This window comes from Phyllopteryx taeniolatus, chromosome 12, assembly GCF_024500385.1.
Source record: "Phyllopteryx taeniolatus isolate TA_2022b chromosome 12, UOR_Ptae_1.2, whole genome shotgun sequence".
Taxonomy (NCBI): domain Eukaryota; kingdom Metazoa; phylum Chordata; class Actinopteri; order Syngnathiformes; family Syngnathidae; genus Phyllopteryx; species Phyllopteryx taeniolatus.
Window position 1 is genome coordinate 11,024,360 of NC_084513.1, and position 19,779 is coordinate 11,044,138.

A 19,779-nucleotide genomic window follows, 5' to 3' on the forward strand; every position below is an offset into this window, starting at 1 on the left:
AATAATTCCACGAGTGCATGAAGGCGTGGCAAAGAAGGCTGGCAAAGTCTGTTAGACTTCAGGGGGATTTCTATGAGGGTAAAAATGTGTTGCTTGTAGTTTGGATTTGAAATCAATCTTTTGTGCTAACCTTTCTGACATACCTTTTCATCCAAATATTCACATTACCGTAGATTAGCGTTCTGACCTATGTACAAATTCAGGTGACGTCACTGCGTAAGGAACGGAACTCCGTCGTAAACTGACGACCTCCTGTATTGTGGTACAGATCCAGATGATAGCAATGGGATTAATTAATGGGAAAATTCTCTCTCTTGTCAGTAAGGTCGATCAAAGCATCCTTTCCCCCCCCCCCCATAAGTTAATTGATTAATCTTAATTTTTAAACCATAATTATATTCAGTGTAGATGGCAAATGCCCCAGTGCGTTTTCATGAGGAAAGAACACGAAATACTTCCTTCACCTGTCCACAGTCAGTTTAGTGACATGATATAACCAGTGTGGGTGGATGGCCATCCGTCACGTACGGTGTATGTTTACGTTACTTTCGAATCGTTGTATCATTTCGTTAGCCTAGTAGCATAATTGCCCAAGTCATTTTTGAACATTTTATGAAAACTAGAAAAAAAAGCAACAAAAGTGGCGACCCGTTGCCTCGATTCAAACTTTTCACATTACCGTGAACTGGATGATTGAGAATGTACACAGACAAAAAGAAAAAATAATTTTTTTTTTTAGCAAGCACATTGCTATTTTTATTGATATTGTGACAGTTCATTTAAAATGACTTAGGCAATAATGCTATTAGGGTGACGGTTTTTCTTTCAATTTTCAACTGGCAATCAAAGAATGAAAAAGTTTGTTCTCTAATACAAAATATTTTAAAAAGGTCTAAATTTCATATTCTAATTTTAGGCTCAGATCAAAAGCAAAACAATGGAAAAACATTGGAGTGAATTTGATTTTAATATTTAATTGGTCAGGTTGACGTGACCTACAAGTTTGGTAAAGATACGTTCGCTTTATAGCAGCCACAATCAGTGGGGACGATGAGCGCAATCCATCAAATGATTCATCAGCCAAATTATACGAAGAGCAAACGTGTTTGAATCGTTATTGTAATCATCTCCACGCATTACATCTGACACGGAAGATTTCCTTTTGCTGCAGAACTGGCTCCAAGACCACCAAGCACTCTGAAATATATTTGCCTTTTCACTGAGAGTTTGGCACAATGGTCAGAACTTCTTTTGACTCCCAGCTTCCCATCCTGCCCAGAATGTCCACCTGGCCAGGAAGAAGCAAATTTTATCCATACTGCAGGCACGACTTCTTGAGCCAGCAAACTAGTTGAGCTCAAATCAACGACGTCAATGATGTTTGCTGCCAAGAAGTCAATTTTCCTGGCTGCACAACATAACCTCGATACAACTCTAGATTTCACACAATACAAGAAAGTGAACATATGATTTTTAAGCCCAGCCGTAATTGTCAGAAGTACACTGGGAAAAATAATTGTAGGCGTGCCTGTCCAGGTCACAGCGAATTGAACCTCCCCCTTTCAAACTATGATCATCTTGCTAAGCTGTTTAACATTAGACCATTGTGATGACTCCCTTTAAATACTTTTCGTGCCTCGACTTCCAAAACCATGCTGTATATTTTGTGTCCAATCTCTCCAATTTTCCCTGATGTGCTTGATTGTATGCTGTTCAGCCTGTTTCTCCCGCATTCAATATAAGGGGCTCCATCACCAAGTGAATCCAATCATGTCGCCGAGGGAGCTCGGGAAAGGTGGGGAATAATCAAACAGTGCCTTTTTTTTCTGAGCCCACAGCTGACATCTTGCAACTTAAAGTTAAAGTTAATTTTGTTTATAATATCACATGTTACTACATTGAATTTGCTGATGAAAGATTATACTTCAGCTCCACCACTTTTACACCTGTTGTTAACAGCTCGTACAAGCTCTTTGAGTGAGTGAACACGCACTTTATCACCCGCTGTTTGGGATCTTAATAAATCAGGTCCCAAGTGGGGTCCACACACACCTCCATATCCAGGCTCATTGTGGGGGGTACAATAGCAGCATCTTCTGGCATATGCTGTTGTGTAATCCACTATTGGTTTGAAGGATGGAAATGGCCCTGACCAGCATCTCCAATGTGATAATCTACATTTAGTGACTAAAGCAGTGATTAGGTTGAAGGGCCGTGCTGCTTTCAGTGGTAATTGTGTCGTAATCAATCAACAGCCACCAGGAGCTTTGTCACAAAACACTCCTGTTTCATTGCTATCTTAGACATGAAATAAATTATTTTATTTTTATTTCTTTTGCTGCCCAAGAGGAAATGCTACGCTTGTACAATATTTGTATTTCCTTCCAAGAATACTGTATGTGACTATAACATGTTATCCTTAATTTCTTTTAATGCTTCTACTAAGGGGGTCAATGTGTCTATAATTAAGCTGTTAATTAATTGAGACACACACAATTTCATGGGTGCACTTTTTGACCCACATGGATTCACATTACTTGTCAATCACAGTGGTGCGCCTGCTGGTGCTTCAGCATCCTTCCAGTCATGTTAAAACCTCATCTTGATAGTAGAGGTTTTTTAGTAAAAAGCAGTTTTCACCGTTAACTCAGATCAAAACAAGCAGCAGTTTGGTAGATAGTTAACAATTTTTCAAAAAAAAGAGGCTTCAAGCTGTTTAATGCAACTCCCAGTTGAAGTTTACTGTCATACTAAACATAAAACAAAAAGAATTGTGTGTTTAAAAGAACAACATAGTAAAGTCCATCCATCCATCCATTTTTTTCCACTTATCCGAGGTTGGGACACAGGGGCAGTAGCTTTAGCAGGGAAGCCCCGACTTCCCTCTCCCCAGCCACTTCTTCCAGCTCTTCCGTGGGATCCCGAGGCGTTCCTTGGCCAGCTTTGAGACGTAGTCTCTCCAGCGTGTCCTGGGTCTTCCCCGGGGTCTCCTCCCAGTGGGACGTGCCCGGAACACATCACCAGGGAGGCCTCCTAATCAGATGCCCGAGCCACCTCATCTGGCTCCTCTCAATACGGAGGAGCAGCGGCCCTATTCTGAACCCCTCGCGGATGACCAAGCTTCTCACCCTATCTCTAAGGGAGAGCCCGGACACCCTGCGGAGGAAACTCATATCCGGGATCTTGTTCTTTCGGTCACAACCCACAAGCTTGTGACCATAGGTGAGGGTAGGAACGTAGAAAATTGACGTGCTAGACTGTTTAATCGCTGTATTTTTAGTTTGTTGGACACACTGTATAGTGTGGATCTCTGGTATTATGTTTTTGGTTTGAGTGTGATAGCACGTTGCGATTAATTTTTTATAATAACTGGTATGCACTGTGGGAGTTTGGATGGCAAAATTGCTAGTCCATCCATGATGAGTAACCCACGGCCAGGACCAAAACCACACTGCTCCTGAATATGAGATTCGACTTCCCGACGGACACTCCTCTCCAGCACCCCTGAATAGGCCTTACCAGGGAGGCTGAGGAGTGTGATCCTACTCTAGTTGAACACACCCTCCGGTCCCCCTTCTTAAAAAGGGGTACCACCACCCCAGTCTGCCAATCGAGAGGCGCTGTCCCCGATGTACACACGATGTTGCAGAGGCGTGTCAACCAGGACAGCCCCACAACATCTAGGGCCCTTAGGAACTCTGGGCTGATCTATTCCACCCCCGGGGCCTTGCCACCGAGGAGCATTTTAACCACCTCGGTGACCTCAACCCCAGAGATAGGATAGCTCACCTCAGAGATCCCAGACTGCGTCCTCATGGGAAGGCTTGTAGGCAGAATTGAGGAGGTCTTTGAAGTATTCTCCCTTCCGACTCATAACGTCCCGAGTTGAGGTTAGCAGCGCCCCATCCCTACTATACACAGTGTTGATGGTTTCCCCCTCCTGAGACGGTGGTGGACCAGAATTTCCAGAAAGTCGTCTGGAAGTCTTTCTCCATGTCCTGACCGAACTCCTCCCACACCCGAGTTTTTGCCTCTGCGACCAACAAAGCTGCATTCAACTTGGCCAGCCGTTACCCATCAGCTGCCCCAGGATTCCTACAAAGGCCTTCTTCAGCTTGACAGCATCCCTCATCGCTGGTGTCGTTGGGGGGCGTACCTGCCAATCACATCATTCCAGGTCTCACTGTCATTGCCCACGTGAGCATTGAAGTCCCCGAGCAGAACGATGGAGTCCCCAGCACCCCCTCCAATGACTCCAAAAAGGGTGGGTACTCTGAACTGCTGTTTGGTGCAAAGGCACAAACAACAGTCAGGACCCATCTCCCCCACCCGAAGGCAGAGCGAGGCTACCCTCTCGCCGGGGAGCAAAAATTATACGCACATCTGCTCAGCGCCTCTCACTGTGGGCAACTCCAGAGTGGAAAAGAGTCCAACCCCTCTCGAGAGGAATGGTACCAGAGCCCAAGCTGTTTGTGGAGGCGATCCTGACTGTATCTAGTCGGAGCTCACACACCAGCTCTGGCTCCTTCCTGCCAGAGAGGGGACGTTCCTCATCCCTAGAGCCAGCCTCTGTAGCCAGGGATCGGCTCGCCAAGGTCCCTGCCTTTGGCCACTGCCCAGCTCACATTGCACCCGACCCCTATGCGATGAATTAATCATGATGCACAAACTGTTTAATTCTTTACATGATATTTATTTTGTTATTACCATACATTTTTCCACCCATCCATCCATTTTCTGAGCCGCTTATCCTCAAAAGGGTCGTGGGAGTGCTGGAGCCTATCGCAGCTATCATCGGGCAGGAGGCGGGGTACACCCTGAACTGGTTGCCAGCCAATCGCAGGGCACATATAAACAAACAACCATCCGCACTCACATTCACACCTACGGGCAATTTAGAGACTTTAATTAACCTACCATGCATGTTTTGGGGATGTGGGAGGAAACCGGAGAGCCCGGAGAAAACCCACGCAGGCACGGGGAGAACATGCAAACTCCACGCAGGCGCCCCGGGATTGAACCCCGGTCCTCAGAACTGTGAGGCAGATGCTCTAACCAGTCAACCACCGTGCCACCACCATACATTTTTATCAAGTCAAATATTTCACAGTGCTATTTAAAAAAAAAACACATTACAAGTATATCCAGTATATATATTTTTGGAAGAGGCTTGGACGGATTAATTGCATTTCCATTCATTTCAAAGGGGAACAATGATTTGACATACACGTTTTGAGTTAAGCGCGTGGTCACGGAACAAATCAAACACGTATCTCAAGGCCCCATTGCATTTTACATTAGAAAAAAAATCTTACAGCAAACCACCAAACTAACATGTCACAAAAAGTGCTGACACAGGTTAATCATGTACCTTTTGCCATCTAAAGGAAGAATATTGTTTTGCATGTCATTTTCTGTTGCTGGGAAAGTTAGATGAACACAGATACATTATTTGTACTAAATAAATAATACTTTTCTGACCAAATAAGTGAAATTGGATAATTTTGTAATAATGTCCCAAAGCATACTGGTTAGGAATCACTGTTTTAAAAGGTACAAATCAATAGCAAAACAAAGAGAGGCAGACTTTTACTCAGAATTTTTAAGGCAGATGTTTTTTTTGTCTGGAGGTGAAGATTATAATGGAAGATGGAAAAAGAGAGAAGCTTGCCCGATATGATTGGCTGATCCACTTAGCGAATGACCTCCAATGCTGGCTGATTCTGAGAAGAGCATAAGTGCATCTCATGTACTACCTCGTTCTGATTGGATTAATAAATCAATCCCGTCCACATCTGCCCATCAGGGGCTCACTCGGGCTACTTTTATGAAATGGGTTACTGAGGAGCATCCAAATATTTGTCATTATTGGCTGACAAAAGTTGGATCGGGCTCATGATCCCACCAGGATAGAAAGATTGGAGTCTGAATATCAGCACAACAGTGTATAACAAATCTTTGCATTAACACTTTACATGTGTTCATTATGAACAACTATTTGTAAGTCTCAATAGGGGTTATGAAATAAGGAAAAATAAAACAATGTTAAATAATACTCTCTATTCATCCATTATCTATGCTCCTTGTAATGATAGAAACAAATATTTACACCCCGTGTTCAAATACCAGGTATTCGTGATATAAGAAAACTGACAAATGTAAATAATTAAACAACTTTTTCCACCTTTAATGTGACCTATAACTCGGCTGAATCAAAAAAAACGGGGGGAAGTCAAATGAAATAACTAAAATAATGTGGTTGTACAAGTGTCCACACCCTCTGATAACTAGGATGTGCCTGTGTTCAGAATGAACCAGCTTGATTCAAACTTAAGTTAAATGGGAGTCAGTACACACCTGCCACCTTTTAAAGTGACTGTGATTAACCCCAAATAAAGTTTAGATCCTGAAATATTTTTGCTTTCTAGCAGAAGCCTGAAGGTTTCGTGTTCACACTGACTGCTATTTGAAATGGTTCATAATTCCTCCTACCTTGTCAACCCTGGTGTAACTGTCTAAAACATAAATAAATCGGTGAGCCAAACTTTCCTTCAATTAAACCACAACAAAACCAAAGTAATTGTTTTTGGCAGTCAAGAAAATAAGATTGCTGTTAGTAAATACCTGGAGTCGCTCTCTTTAAAACCGAAATCTTGGTGTGCTGATCTGACTTTCAGCAGTCATATCAAATGAATCACTTAAACAGCTTTCTACCAGCTGAAGAACATATCCAGAGTGAACGGTTGCATGTTCCAAGCAGACCAGGAGAAGCTTATTATTGCTTTGATTTCCAGTAGACTTGACTATTCTTCTGACTGGACTCTCCCAAAAGAACATTAAACAGCTGCAGCTCATTCAGAATGCTGCAGCTCGGGTTCTGACCAGAACAAAGAGGTCAGAACATATTACTCCAATTCTAAAGTCTCTACACTGGCTCCCAGTCCGCTTTGGAAGAGACTTTAAAGCTCTGCAAATGGATTATAAATCACTAAATGGGTTATGTCCGGCGGCACGGTGGACGACTGGTTAGAGCGTCAGCCTCGCAGTTCTGAGGTGCGGGGTTCAATCCCCGTCCCCGCCTGTGTGGAGTTTGCATGTTCTCCCCGTGCCTGCGTGGGTTTTCTCCGGGCACTCCGGTTTCCTCCCACATCCCAAAAACGTGCATTAATTGGAGACTCTAAATTGCCCGTAGGCATGACTGTGAGTGCGAATGGTTGTTTGTTCCTATGTGTCCTGCGATTGGCTGGCAACCAGTTCAGGGTGTACCCCGCCTCCTGCCCGATGACAGCTGGGATAGGCTCCAGCACGCCCGCGACCCTAGTGAGGAGAAGCGACTCAGAAAATGGATGGATGGATGGGTTATGTCCTGAATACATTAAAGAAATGCTAATGGGACATAAACCCAGTAGGGCTCTGAGATCTACAGACTCATGTCAGATAGTGGAGCACTGAGTCCAAAGCAAACATGGTGAAGCAGCATTTAACTGCTACGCTGTACACAAATGGAATACGTTGCCAATAGAACTGAAGTCAGCCCCAAGTGTCATTGTTTTTAAGGCCGGGTTCAAAACTCTTTGTTGTTTATCATGTTTACGATTGAGCATTTTAAAGCATTTTAGTAAAATATATAAAAATTCCTGCACTCTAGGTTATTTTAGTAAGCGGTCTTTTATTTGATGTACTTTGTTTTAAAATGTATTCTCTTTGTTTTTAAATGCTTTTAATCATGTGAAGCACGTTGCGTTACCTTGTACCTATATAAATCAATTTGCCTTGCTTTGCGTGGTCTAAGCCCCCAGTTCCAGCTGAAGAAAAACAACATGAAAGCTTGATGTTGCTACCACCATGCTTCATTGTAGACATGAGGTTCTTTTGGTGAACAGCAGTGTTGTGTGTTTGCACCCCAAAAAAAATGAAGGTACCACAGGCTGGAAACGCCACCAAGTAACGTCACAGTTGACCAACTGTTGGGCGAGGTTTAACAACCATATAGTGAACTCGTACCACCCATTCACAAGAAAGTTTGACCTCATCTTTAATCATATACGAATTAACATCACCAACAGGAAAGAAAACAAAACATCTTACAATCCTGTTTTTGTCGCTAAGCTGAGCGATTTTGCACAGAGTCCAGTTTCACATCAGCTGCCTCCTGGCGTGTGACAAAAACAAGCCCTGGCATGATCGTCCTCCTTTTATTCAGCTGTCACAGACAGCCTGTGGGGGATCATGAAGAGGTGTGGTGAGAATGCATCTCTTATAACTACTGAAAGAAGGAGGAGGAGGCACACTATTTATTGCAAGCTGATAAACATCAAAAATAGATTTCCCTTTTATTATAATTACTTGTGTTCATCAAGCTGAATAGTAACAATGTCACGCTATGATTAAAACGGAATCAAGGGATTTTGAAAAATGTTGTTTGCAAGCCACAAAGTAGAACTCTCTTACAGATAGGATCGAGCCCACCCACAACAGAGGATAAGCAGCACAGAAAATGAATGTACAACGTATGCACTGCGAACAAGAATGGCTCTGTCTTGCGGTGTCATCTGTGTCTGCCTAAACCCTACAAGATCTCCACTTGGAAATTGAAACATACAAGGGAGGGGCTGTCTCGGTCTGTGTTTACAAAACGTAATGCTTTATCGAATAAAATCACCAGGTTAACCACAGCACGTGAATACAAATGGCAGTTGCGCATTCAAAATGAACAGCAATATTTGATTTTGCACATTTTGCAAATAAATAAATGAGAAGTCACTCACCAGTTTGTCAGTATTTGACTAGTTTTTTTCACTGATGACTTAAATACTTTTGGAGGACTAGTCTTTACTTTTACTTGAGTCATTTAAAGTAACAATTCTCTTACTTGATGACAATTTTTGACTACTCTGCTAAGGTGTCCACTCAGATAGCTCAGGCCAAACTTCGAGGGGGCATTTTTTCAGAGTATTTATGGGATAGTGTTATTATAATGAACACTCTTCTTTGTCTGGATTGACATTGTTTCTCAGCATTTATAAAAAATTGCTGCGGAAAGTGCAATTTGTCCTACATCTGGATATTTAACGGTATTATTATCCCCTGGTTTGAGGACCCATTTGAGAGATCGCACAACTGACCGTCTAATTGCATTCTTGCAATGCGTGCGCACGAGACAATTGGAAGACACTTCTAATGAGCCTATCAGTGGAGAGCTGCCACTGCACACTGAGAGTGTAGGCTGCCCGTTGGCCAGTCCCGACTAATAGCCCTATTTTTTGCTCTGCAAATATGTGAATAGCCGTTCTCTCCCCCAACAGTTCTGACCCACTCCCCCCCCCCCCCCCACGCAACTCATTATAAAAAGTTGTGCTGAACTGTAATGTTCACCCGGCAATTAGGATGACCTGGTGTCTGAAGGAGTGTGTCAACATTTCTCCATCCCGCTATATGCCATCATTTAGTTGGGTCTCCAAACTCCAATTTGGACTGTTTGGTGTCGGACTAGACAAGAGATAATAATAAAAAAAATGTAAAAAGGAGGTTGCATAGTCATAGGAGGTTTTGTCGGATATCGATCATGAGACAACTGATCCAAATGTTGTTTAAAAATAGCACAAAAATCAAGCCACCGAGGTTGACATTTAACAAAATGAACAACTGAAGATGAATCCGTGGAGCATTTTTTCACCAAAGGAAAGAGGCCTGCCTCGTGAATGCAGAAAGTCACTTTGATTGTTTATTGATTTATTAATCTCATGAGGCTGAAATGGCTACTTCTTTACTCATATATCTCCATGGAAACGGGTTTCTGGTTAGATATCCAAGCAGCCGTTGTCATTGATTTATGGATTAGGTGATAATGGTGTTCGCAAAGAGCAATAGGGCCACAACACGCTGGTTCACAAGAAGGTACACAGAGGCTGTGCTCAGAATCATTCACTTATTCCCCACTCCTGAATCACTATACAGTGGTGCCTTGAGATACAAGTTTAATTCATTCTGTGACCGTGCTTGTAACTCAAAACATCTTTCCCCATTGAAATTGCCATAAATCTGTTGCAGCCTCATAAAAAAATACAAATGAATTTGTAATGTGTTTATTGATGAGAAAAATAGCACTCTTTGTGTCGTTCTGGTGTGCATGCCTTGGCCACCTGGGGGCAGTATAAGATAGACATACAGATACACTTTACTGGAGACTCAACTTCTCTTTCCGCTTCTCAGTATAGCAGTAATATTAGTCGCTCGTCGCAGAGCATAAAGAATCCATGCCTGTGGGTATTGTTATATTATCTGTCTACATGTGTTGCTCGGCTAACAACACCGCCACATAGATGCTAATTGTTAGCCTGTGTGCCGATGGAGTTTCCCATCGTATGTTAGCATTCAGGTAGCAGAGGCTGTGAGATTGTTTTATATAAGCAACATGTAAATCTTTGTTTTGTGTTTAGTTTGACTTGACTTTTGGGAGTTAAAGCCTTGGAATTTGACTTGACTTGAGACATGATAAAATGCCATACATACATACATACACACTACAGATTACATACATTGGCCATAAATTGGAATAGCTGACCTTATTGGTCTTTGCTCTTTATGTAGACTAGATGCTGGAGGTAAGACTGCATTAATCAGCTGACACGACTTGCGATGATGACCTGTGACTTGACTTGCCAAAGAAAGTGACTTGACTTGCTTGTGACATGCACATGTGTAACTTGAGCTGATCCCTGGACTGTACCCATCTTTAGTCCGGTAACTACGTTACTACATTTTCCTCTGTGACCGTTACATTCATAACCTTGTCTGCCGAGTCTCGTCAAGTTTTTTTCAGTGAGTGTCAGCAGCATTTCCCTCTGCTCTCAGGGGACCTTGTGTGAAGGCTTAATGGAATAATGCAGGTGCACGCTCCCATTGGATGGAGAAGGAATGGGCTGGAGGGGGTCATTAAAAGTTATTTTGCACAGGTGACCCAAAAGCAGCTGTAAACACATTGCATTTGTAACCAGAGATGGCAGGTCTGCTTGGTTTCACGTAGCCATCACAATGGATTTGGAAAGTGAGAACAACCTTGCAAAAGAAATACTTGGTTTTTCTGATTGGAAAACTAGACTATAATAAGTTACTGTAAATCTAATGGCAAAAAATAATGTGCCCTATAATGTATTCATTTTAATTGTAAAAGAAGCAAATATGTTAACGATTGCTTAAAAATCAATATCGGGCTCGATGAACTGCGATGTAATGGGGAAACACTCCACTTCTAAATTATTTTTCAATATATTTTAATCTAAATGTATCCAATGCTGAATGGCTTCAGTCTTGCAACCCCTTTGCCCAGAAATATTAATAAATATGATGATTGTTGTCATATGTAGGACACAGCCTGTGCTGGACAACAATTCCTCAGTAATCCTGCAGTCCTCTTTGGACCCCCCCTGACCTGTTTTCATCAGTTTTGGAAGGAAATCCAGTCTTCAGCAATGTCACTCTGATTCCATATTTTTTATTATCACCTCTGTGCTCCACAGTATATGTAAAGCAGCGGAACTTCTTGTGCCCATCCCCTGAGTGTTACTTTCGGACAACGAAATCCCTTTGGTGCTTCGTGAGCTCTCTACTATGCGTTGCTTTTGCTGTAGCGTGCAACTAAGTACAGCTCAACCCCAAAAGTGGTCAAACTTGCGGGAGTTCACCCAACCAATTTTTCTGCAAGTAATATGCCGACCAAAAAAAAAAGAAAAAGAAACACGACCGGTATTTTTACTTCACTGCAAATTTCAGAAACGGAGCATTATTGTAAGAAAGTATTTTTGGATATGATTGTATTGTACCTCAATTATATCAACACATTCACTGCCATTGACGGCTTTAGAAGTCAAACATCCATGTTAACTGGGAAGGCTGGCAATAAATCAAGCACAAAAACTGTGCCTAATATTTACAGGTCAATTTTCATGATAGTGTAGCTGCATGGATGGATGGGCAGTTGAGAAATCCATGCAGACCTCCAACTCCTCGGGGAAGCATTATTTTTCTCTATACATCACTGCTGTGGAAATGGGAGTTTGTCGCATTCTCACATTTAACTAAAATATTTACAAAACACAGATTTATTTCCCAAGAAGCTCCCATGTCTGTGTGGGTTTTCTTACTCTGGCTTCCTCCCACATTCCAAAAACATGCATTTTATGTTCATAAATCGCCATTGTGTGTAAATGCTTGTTTGTCTATATTGCGGATATAAAAAGTCTACACACCCCTGCTCAAATGCTAGGTTTTTGTGATATATAACAAATCATTTCCAAACGTGTTCCACCATTAGGGCGACCTATAACTTGTACAACTCAATTAAAGTACCTCTGATTAACCTCAAATAACATGCAGCTGTTCCGCAGAAGCCTGAAGGTTTTGTACGAACACTAACAGCTACAGTATTTCGAATGGTTTATAATCCCGGTAGTATTAGTATCTCTATGTGCAATTGGCGGGCGGCCAGTTCCCCAAAGTTAGCTGGGATAGGCTACAGGATAATTTCCCAAGGATATGTTGTCAGATCCCGATTCCTAATAGCTAGATAAAATCAGTAAACCAGCCATCCATCCTTTTTCTGTATCACTTATTCTCATTAGGGTACAGTGGACGCTGGAGGCTTGGAGCATTTCTTCAGCCAACATTCACATCTACGGACAATGTCGAGACTTCAATGATAAGAAACATGTTTCAGGAATGTGGGGGATAGGAGCCGGAGTACCCAGAGAAAAGCCACTCAAGCACGAGGAGAACATGCAAACTTCACACAGGAAGGCCGGAGCACGGATTTGAACCCCGACCGCATAATTGCGAGGCGAACGAGTTAACCACAAGATTGCACCGTGCTACCTCACCTCACTGCATTAACAGGAAATGAGCCAAGTGTCAATTAGAATGCAACACTGACATTCTGTTGTTCCACACTGGTTCCCCTTTTCCTCCCACTAAATTGTTTGTCATTTTGGCACCGCCAGAAGCCAGTGAACGCATCACTGGCAGCGTGGGCAAGTGCGCAGGAGCAGCTCGCGGAGAAGTCAGATGGAAAGAAGCAGCAGACGAGGAGGACCTCATCATGAGAGTCCACCCGACGTTCGCCTAAGAGAGGAGAGCAGGAGAAAGGGGACTAACTAAGGCATTTGGATGCATGTTTCCACCCGTCCGGTCCAAAGCAGGACTGCAGAAAGAGAGAGCGAGAGAGCGAGAAGCCTGCAGCGAGTGCGCACCGAGCCTTTCCCCAATCCTGGAAATCTCGCTCATTTTACGCGCTGGACGGAAGCGCGTGGATGTGGATTTTGAACTTTTGCGTTTGAGCAAACGCTCTCCTGTGATGAGGAAGCCACAAGAAGTGGACACCTTAGCTTGTTGTGCGTAATTTGTTTTTGTTGTTGTTTTTTTGTCTCCCCCGTCTGGTTTCTCGTATGGCTTCCCTCGGCTGGCTTGTGAAAGTACACGCGCACTGGTGATTATTTCATGGCTGCGGGGCGCAACGGGAGTCGTGCGTGGAGAAAGAGGACGGTGTGAGCAGCAGGCAAGCGAGGCAGCGCACTTTTCTTGTCTGTTTTTTTTAAATGATTATTTTAACTGTATTTTCGTCTTTGCGCACGGACGCTGCTGGTGGACTTTTATTTGTACTGTATTCTCAGCATTGTCATTCTTTTTCTCCCTCCCTCTTGTTTTCTTTCCGTAGTATGTCTGCACTCCGAAAGAAATTCGGGGACGATTACCAGGTAGTGACCACCTCCTCCAGCGGCTCTGGCTTCAGCAAGCAGGCGCCGGCGGAGAAGAAGCGCAAGCGGCAGCGCTTCGTAGACAAGAACGGCCGCTGCAACGTCCAGCACGGCAACCTGGGGGGCGAGACGAGCAGATACCTCTCGGACCTGTTCACCACCTTGGTGGACCTGAAATGGCGCTGGAACCTGTTCATCTTCATCCTCACCTACACGGTGGCCTGGCTCTTCATGGCGTCCATGTGGTGGTTCATCGCCTACATCCGCGGGGACCTGAACAAGGCGCACAACGACAAGTACACGCCGTGCGTGGCCAACGTCTACAACTTTCCCTCGGCCTTCCTCTTCTTCATCGAGACGGAGGCCACCATCGGCTACGGCTACCGCTACATCACGGACAAGTGCCCCGAGGGCATCATCCTCTTCCTCTTCCAGTCCATCTTGGGCTCCATCGTGGACGCCTTCCTCATCGGCTGCATGTTCATCAAGATGTCCCAGCCCAAGAAGAGGGCCGAGACGCTCATGTTCAGCGAGCACGCGGCCATCTCCATGCGTGACGGCAAACTCACGCTCATGTTCCGCGTGGGAAACCTGCGCAACAGCCATATGGTCTCCGCGCAGATCCGCTGCAAACTGCTCAAAGTGAGTCACCCGAGTCTCTGATGTGAGGGGTTCGAGGTTTTTAGTGGCCACTGGAGGGGGGAATCCATGTTTTTAAGTGCATTGAAATTGCGATTTGGGATTCCAAAAACAAAACAAAACCCCCAAACCCCCAACTAAAGTTATTTGGGTCCTCTTCATTACAGAACGGATGGCAGCACAGCTTATTTCTTCTACCAGATATTTTTCCGAACCAAATCACATGTCAGTTTTCAATTTGGCTGAAAATCTTTTATCATCACTCAGTCTCACGATGAAAACAAATGTATCCTTTACAACTTTCATTTGAAGGCATAAAAGGGATTTACACTTAAGTGCCACTCAACTCGGCCTGTCACCAAGTTGACAATTAATTCCATTTACTCATCTTCATTTCAAAATGTCTCTTTTTGCCGTGTAGCAGTATAGCTGATGCAATCTGAGTAGTCCTTTCACTTGCCCAAATCATCTAACACGTATAGTTTGCAGTTAAAAAAAAACAACAAAACAAAACAAAAAAACACTTTTTGTCATATTTATATTAAAATTGTCTGTATGACCTGGGTGGCACGGTGGCCAACTGGTTAGAGCGTCAGCCTCACAGTTCTGAGGTGCGGGGTTCAATCTCCGTCCCCGCCTGTGTGGAGTTTGCATGTTCTCCCCGTGCCTGCGTGGGTTTTCTCCGGGCACTCCGGTTTCCTCCCACATCCCAAAAACATGCATGAATTGGAGACTCTAAATTGCCCGAAGGCGTGAATGTGAGTGCGAATGGTTGTTTGTTCCTATGTGCCCTGCAATTGGCTGGCAACCAGTTCAGGGTGTACCCAGCCTCCTGCCCGATGACAGCTGGGATAGGCTCCAGCACGCCCGCGACCTGAGTGAGGAGAAGCGGCTCAGAAAATGGATGGATGGATGGATGTATGACCTGACGGTAGAATATTATTAAAAGTATATTTTGAAAAATCATCCCTCTCTGGCCCCATCTTATGCGTCTAATTGTATTTGAATTATTATTTGAAAACTTGGCACGTTGTAACCAAAATAGCCAATCCGGGATGTTAGAGACAGGAGGCATGACCAAATAGGCTGTCAATCCTTTGCTCACGCCCACTGCGCACACGGAGCCTCATGGGGACGCACCGCAGTCTCTCACAAACATTATTATACTGTAGTTTCTTGGCCGGATTATTTAACTCCGGTTTCCTGTTAACCTGTTTCCAATTAAACTCTTCCCCTGTGGAATGTCCCAAACAGGTGTTTATTTTTATTTAAAAAAATTATATTTTTTTTTTTTTTTTTTTTTTTAGCATTCCTCCACTTTCCCAGTCTTTTGTTACCCCTGTCCCAGCTTTATGGAACATGTATCATGAGAGAATATTTGCAAAAATAAATAAACAAAACAACGTTTATCAGTTTGAACATTAATTATCTTGTCTTTGTAGTGTGTTCAGTTGAATATAGTTTGAAAAGGATTAGCAAATCATTGTATTCTGTTTTTTATTTCCATTTCATACAATGCCCCAACTTCACTGGAATAGGGGTTTGTAGAATACTTGAGATTGTTGAGACACCCTCACTTGGTCCTTGTTTGTGGGCTTTGCTGGCTTAAATTTTTTCTTCACTAATTTTGACATTACAAAATACAAAATCTTTGTTACTTTACAATAAGGGATGAGGTTCTCCTTCTATCTGCACTATGAAAAGGCTTCCTCTCAGTTTTGAAGCATTAGTCTGTATGTGAGCGGCGAGTATAAATAGCCCTGTACCCATCACAATTCATCTTGTTACTCCTGTCACATCATCAATAAACACCAGTGAACCCGTTCCGTTAGCGTCCACACTCGCCCAAGTCACATGTAAATCATGAGGTGTATGGAGGTACAGTGGTACCTTAACTTACGAGTGCCTCAGCTTTAGAGTTTTTTTCAGGTTGGGAGCTATTGCTTGATTGTTGTTTTTTTTTTTTTGCGGGCCAAAATTACAGTTTTGAGCGAGATTCCGATACGCCGCCACTCAAGTGAAGTGTAAAAAAAGGCGCAATTAAGTTACTGCGATGCCCTGGCATGTGGGCAAGGATAAATAAGGGACTGAAAAACAAATTTTGCCTCTTTTGGTATTTTGATCTTTTTTCATTTTCTGCAAATAAAGGCTCTTAATGACTATTTTGCAGTTGGACTTTGGGATTTATATGTTATCAGTAGTTTATAGAATACAACTGAAATGTTCCATCCATCCATCCATCCATTTTCTACCACTTATCCAAGGTCGGGTCACAGGGGCAGTAGCTTCAGCAGGGACGCCAGACTTCCCTCTCCCCAGCCACTTCATCAGCTCTTCCGGGAGGATCCCGAGGCGTTCCCAGGCCAGCCGAAAGACGTAGTCTCTCCAGCGTGTCCTGGGTCGTCCCCGGGGTCTCCTCCCGGTGGGATGTGCCTGGAACACCTCACCAGGGAGGCGTCCGGGAGGCATCCGAATCAGATGCCCCAGCCACCTCATCTGGCTCCTCTCGATGTGGAGAAAAACTGAAATGTTAATTTTACTTAACCATATATTATACTAAGCAAAATCAGAGAAACTGATAATTTTGCAGCGCTGTCTTAATGTTAATTAAATTCATCTACGAGCTGGGTCACAAAACATTAAGCCAAGTTACAACTGTAATCTGCTTTAAATGGCGGTAGTTTCTAAATGTTAAATTGCATATTTTTGTATAATAGTACTCTTAATTTCAAATCCATCCATCCATCCATCCATTGACCTGACAATTTTTCCTTGCCTACTCCCCCTCAGTCTCGGCAGACCCCCGAAGGCGAGTTCCTTCCCCTGGACCAGTTGGAGCTGGACGTAGGCTTCAGCACGGGGGCGGACCAACTCTTTCTGGTCTCACCGCTCACCATCTGCCACGTGATCGACACCAAAAGCCCCTTCTACGACCTGTCGCAGAGCTCCATGCAAACGGAGCAGTTTGAGATCGTGGTGATACTGGAGGGTATTGTGGAGACCACGGGTGAGTACGCCCAAAGTCACGTGTGCAGTCAAGTCTGATGCACTATTTTGGTTGGTTTTCCTGAGATGCTGCGGCACCTATATGTTTGGGTAAAATATGAATGGTATTGATCTTTTTCATCATTTGCCAGCTGACAGCCAAATGGGCTTCTTATTGAACCCTTGATTGCGTTTTATTGATTTTGGCATCTGTGGCATACACAGCTGGTAATAGTAGCGGTTAGCATTTATAAATCACGGATGATTGATTTTGGTTTCAGGTGACGTAATTTACAACCAATGTATTTTAACACCGCTGGGTGATAAAACGGAGCTCAGTGTCAATGTATGCTAGGGAAGGAAGTATCGATATTGCTATATACGTATATAGCGTCTCTCACAGCACAGTACTGTATGAATTCACTAACATTCATACTGTTACAAGTGATATTATTATGAGAAAAACCATGTAATGTTTTGAAAGACCTGCTACAGTGAACCCTCATTTATTGTGCAACACATAAACTTTTTTTCCCCCACAGATTTACCATTCCCACACGCTTTAAACCTATTACGACACAGTTCTTGAAGTATTCCTTGGCACCTGTTCTAACTGTCTCGCTTGCCTCGAGCTAGAACAAATGTCTGTGAGCATAATGCTAACTTATTATGCGAAACGCCACAGAAAGGCTAATGGAAGTTAGCTTGGATGTTACAATAGTTATAAACCTTCAAACAACTTCTTGTTTAACACATGCGGAGCAGCAACACAGAACATGCAACAATAGGCACGGCATATTTTCTCTCTGCTCTGCTGGAGCAATGACTATTGGTTGAGCTCAGTTGGGGACCTTCTCTACTTCTCCTTCTTGCTCTTAATTATGCTGCATCACTCCCAGTAGACCTCAGTGCTGCCTGGAATGTTGCGATACAATGTGCCTGTATCGCCTAACATTTATTATTCCGTGGAAATGCCATACTGTTTCTGTTGAATAATTGAAGACAGTCGTTTATGTAACATGGGTTCATGATTGTGTACATGCTAGCTACATGTATGGAGTTGATGCTTTATGGTTTTCTGTTTGAAGTGCTTTGCCGCCATCTTTTGACATCCATACGAATTTACAAAGTCCTTTAAGGGGTGGGCATTGATTATTCGTGGAGTTTCGCTATTACGATAGCAGGGGTTCACAGAATTTTTTTGTCGCCCAAATATTGCAATAATATGAGCTTGTAAGATGTGATTCCCTTCCCGAGTGTGCATGTGTGAGCCCTGCTTTCATACAGTTTGACAGTTTGGCTGTTCTCAGCTTCTTCTTCTGCTCATCCAGCGAAATACTTCATGGGGCCTATTCTCATGGGGGGATAACAATTTGCTTTGTATGGTCCCTTTGGAATCAGGGGAGTTCCATTTTCCGTGATGAGTAGTGCCTCAAGTATGGTTCCTTTGAATTCAGTACGTGTTTGACACAGCTGGTAAATTGTGAGGGAAATCCTCCAATGCAATAGGCTGACGATGAGGAGATCAGTGGCAGCAGACTTTTTAAAATGGAAATTAGCCTTTTAATACCTATTGGAATGTGTTCATAGTAAGTTAATGCACTTTCATTAGCACCCAAGGCGTTGTGCGTCCGCCTTTATTTGCACCTTCTACATGCGTCCTGGAGACAGACTGACTGCAATGAGAACTGTCGCTGGGTCTGTTGAAGTCAGCCTCACTGCCAATAGGTCTGCCCTTGTGTGGGACAGATGACCTGCAGTCCACTTCCTGGTTGAAACATTTCATACTCAATTAATGATATACAGTGACCCACTGCTATCACTAAACAAGAGTCTTCTTTCCCTTCCTCAAAGTGATGTTATATGATAAGTGTCCCATTTCTTGAAAAAGAGAGAGTAAAAACAGGCACTAAGGAAAACTTTAAAGAGTGTTTTTTTAAATTAGTTTAAATGGGTTGAAAGCATACCGGAAGGGTAATACTGCTTAAATATGGTTTTCTATCTTCACTTTCTACAGTACAGATTTTAACCTATTGCGGGTGGGTCTGGAACATCCCCAGCGATCGATCGATCTATCTATCTATCTATCTATCTATCTATCTATCTATCTATCTATCTATCTATCTATCTATCTATCTATCTATCTATCTATCTATCTATCTATCTATCTATCTATCTATCTATCTATCTATCTATCTATCTATCTATCTATCTATCTATCTATCTATCTATCTATCATTTCAACAATGGTTTTTCCCCAGAAAAGGCCTAGTTTTTTGTCAGAATCTTCCGACATTTGTTTCTCGTAGCTTTATTTTATTTTATTTTTTAATTTGTGTGCGACCATTGTACTCCTTTTGTATACTTGGTCATAGCCAGACAATTATTAACAATAATTACTTCAGTT

The 19,779-nt window shown here is 43.1% G+C and overlaps 1 protein-coding gene across 1 annotated transcript in view; it reads left to right on the forward strand.

Annotated features, from left to right (window-relative positions):
- The first annotated feature begins 12,598 nt into the window (after positions 1-12,598).
- kcnj3a (potassium inwardly rectifying channel subfamily J member 3a) overlaps positions 12,599-19,779 on the forward strand; it is a 47,153-nt gene continuing 39,972 nt past the window's right edge. Inside the window, exons 1-3 of the mRNA XM_061793024.1 lie at positions 12,599-13,549; positions 13,709-14,390; positions 17,178-17,394. Of these exons, the coding sequence (XP_061649008.1) occupies positions 13,710-14,390; positions 17,178-17,394 (898 nt within the window). The 5' untranslated portion in view covers positions 12,599-13,549; position 13,709. The remainder of the gene's footprint in view (positions 13,550-13,708; positions 14,391-17,177; positions 17,395-19,779) is intronic.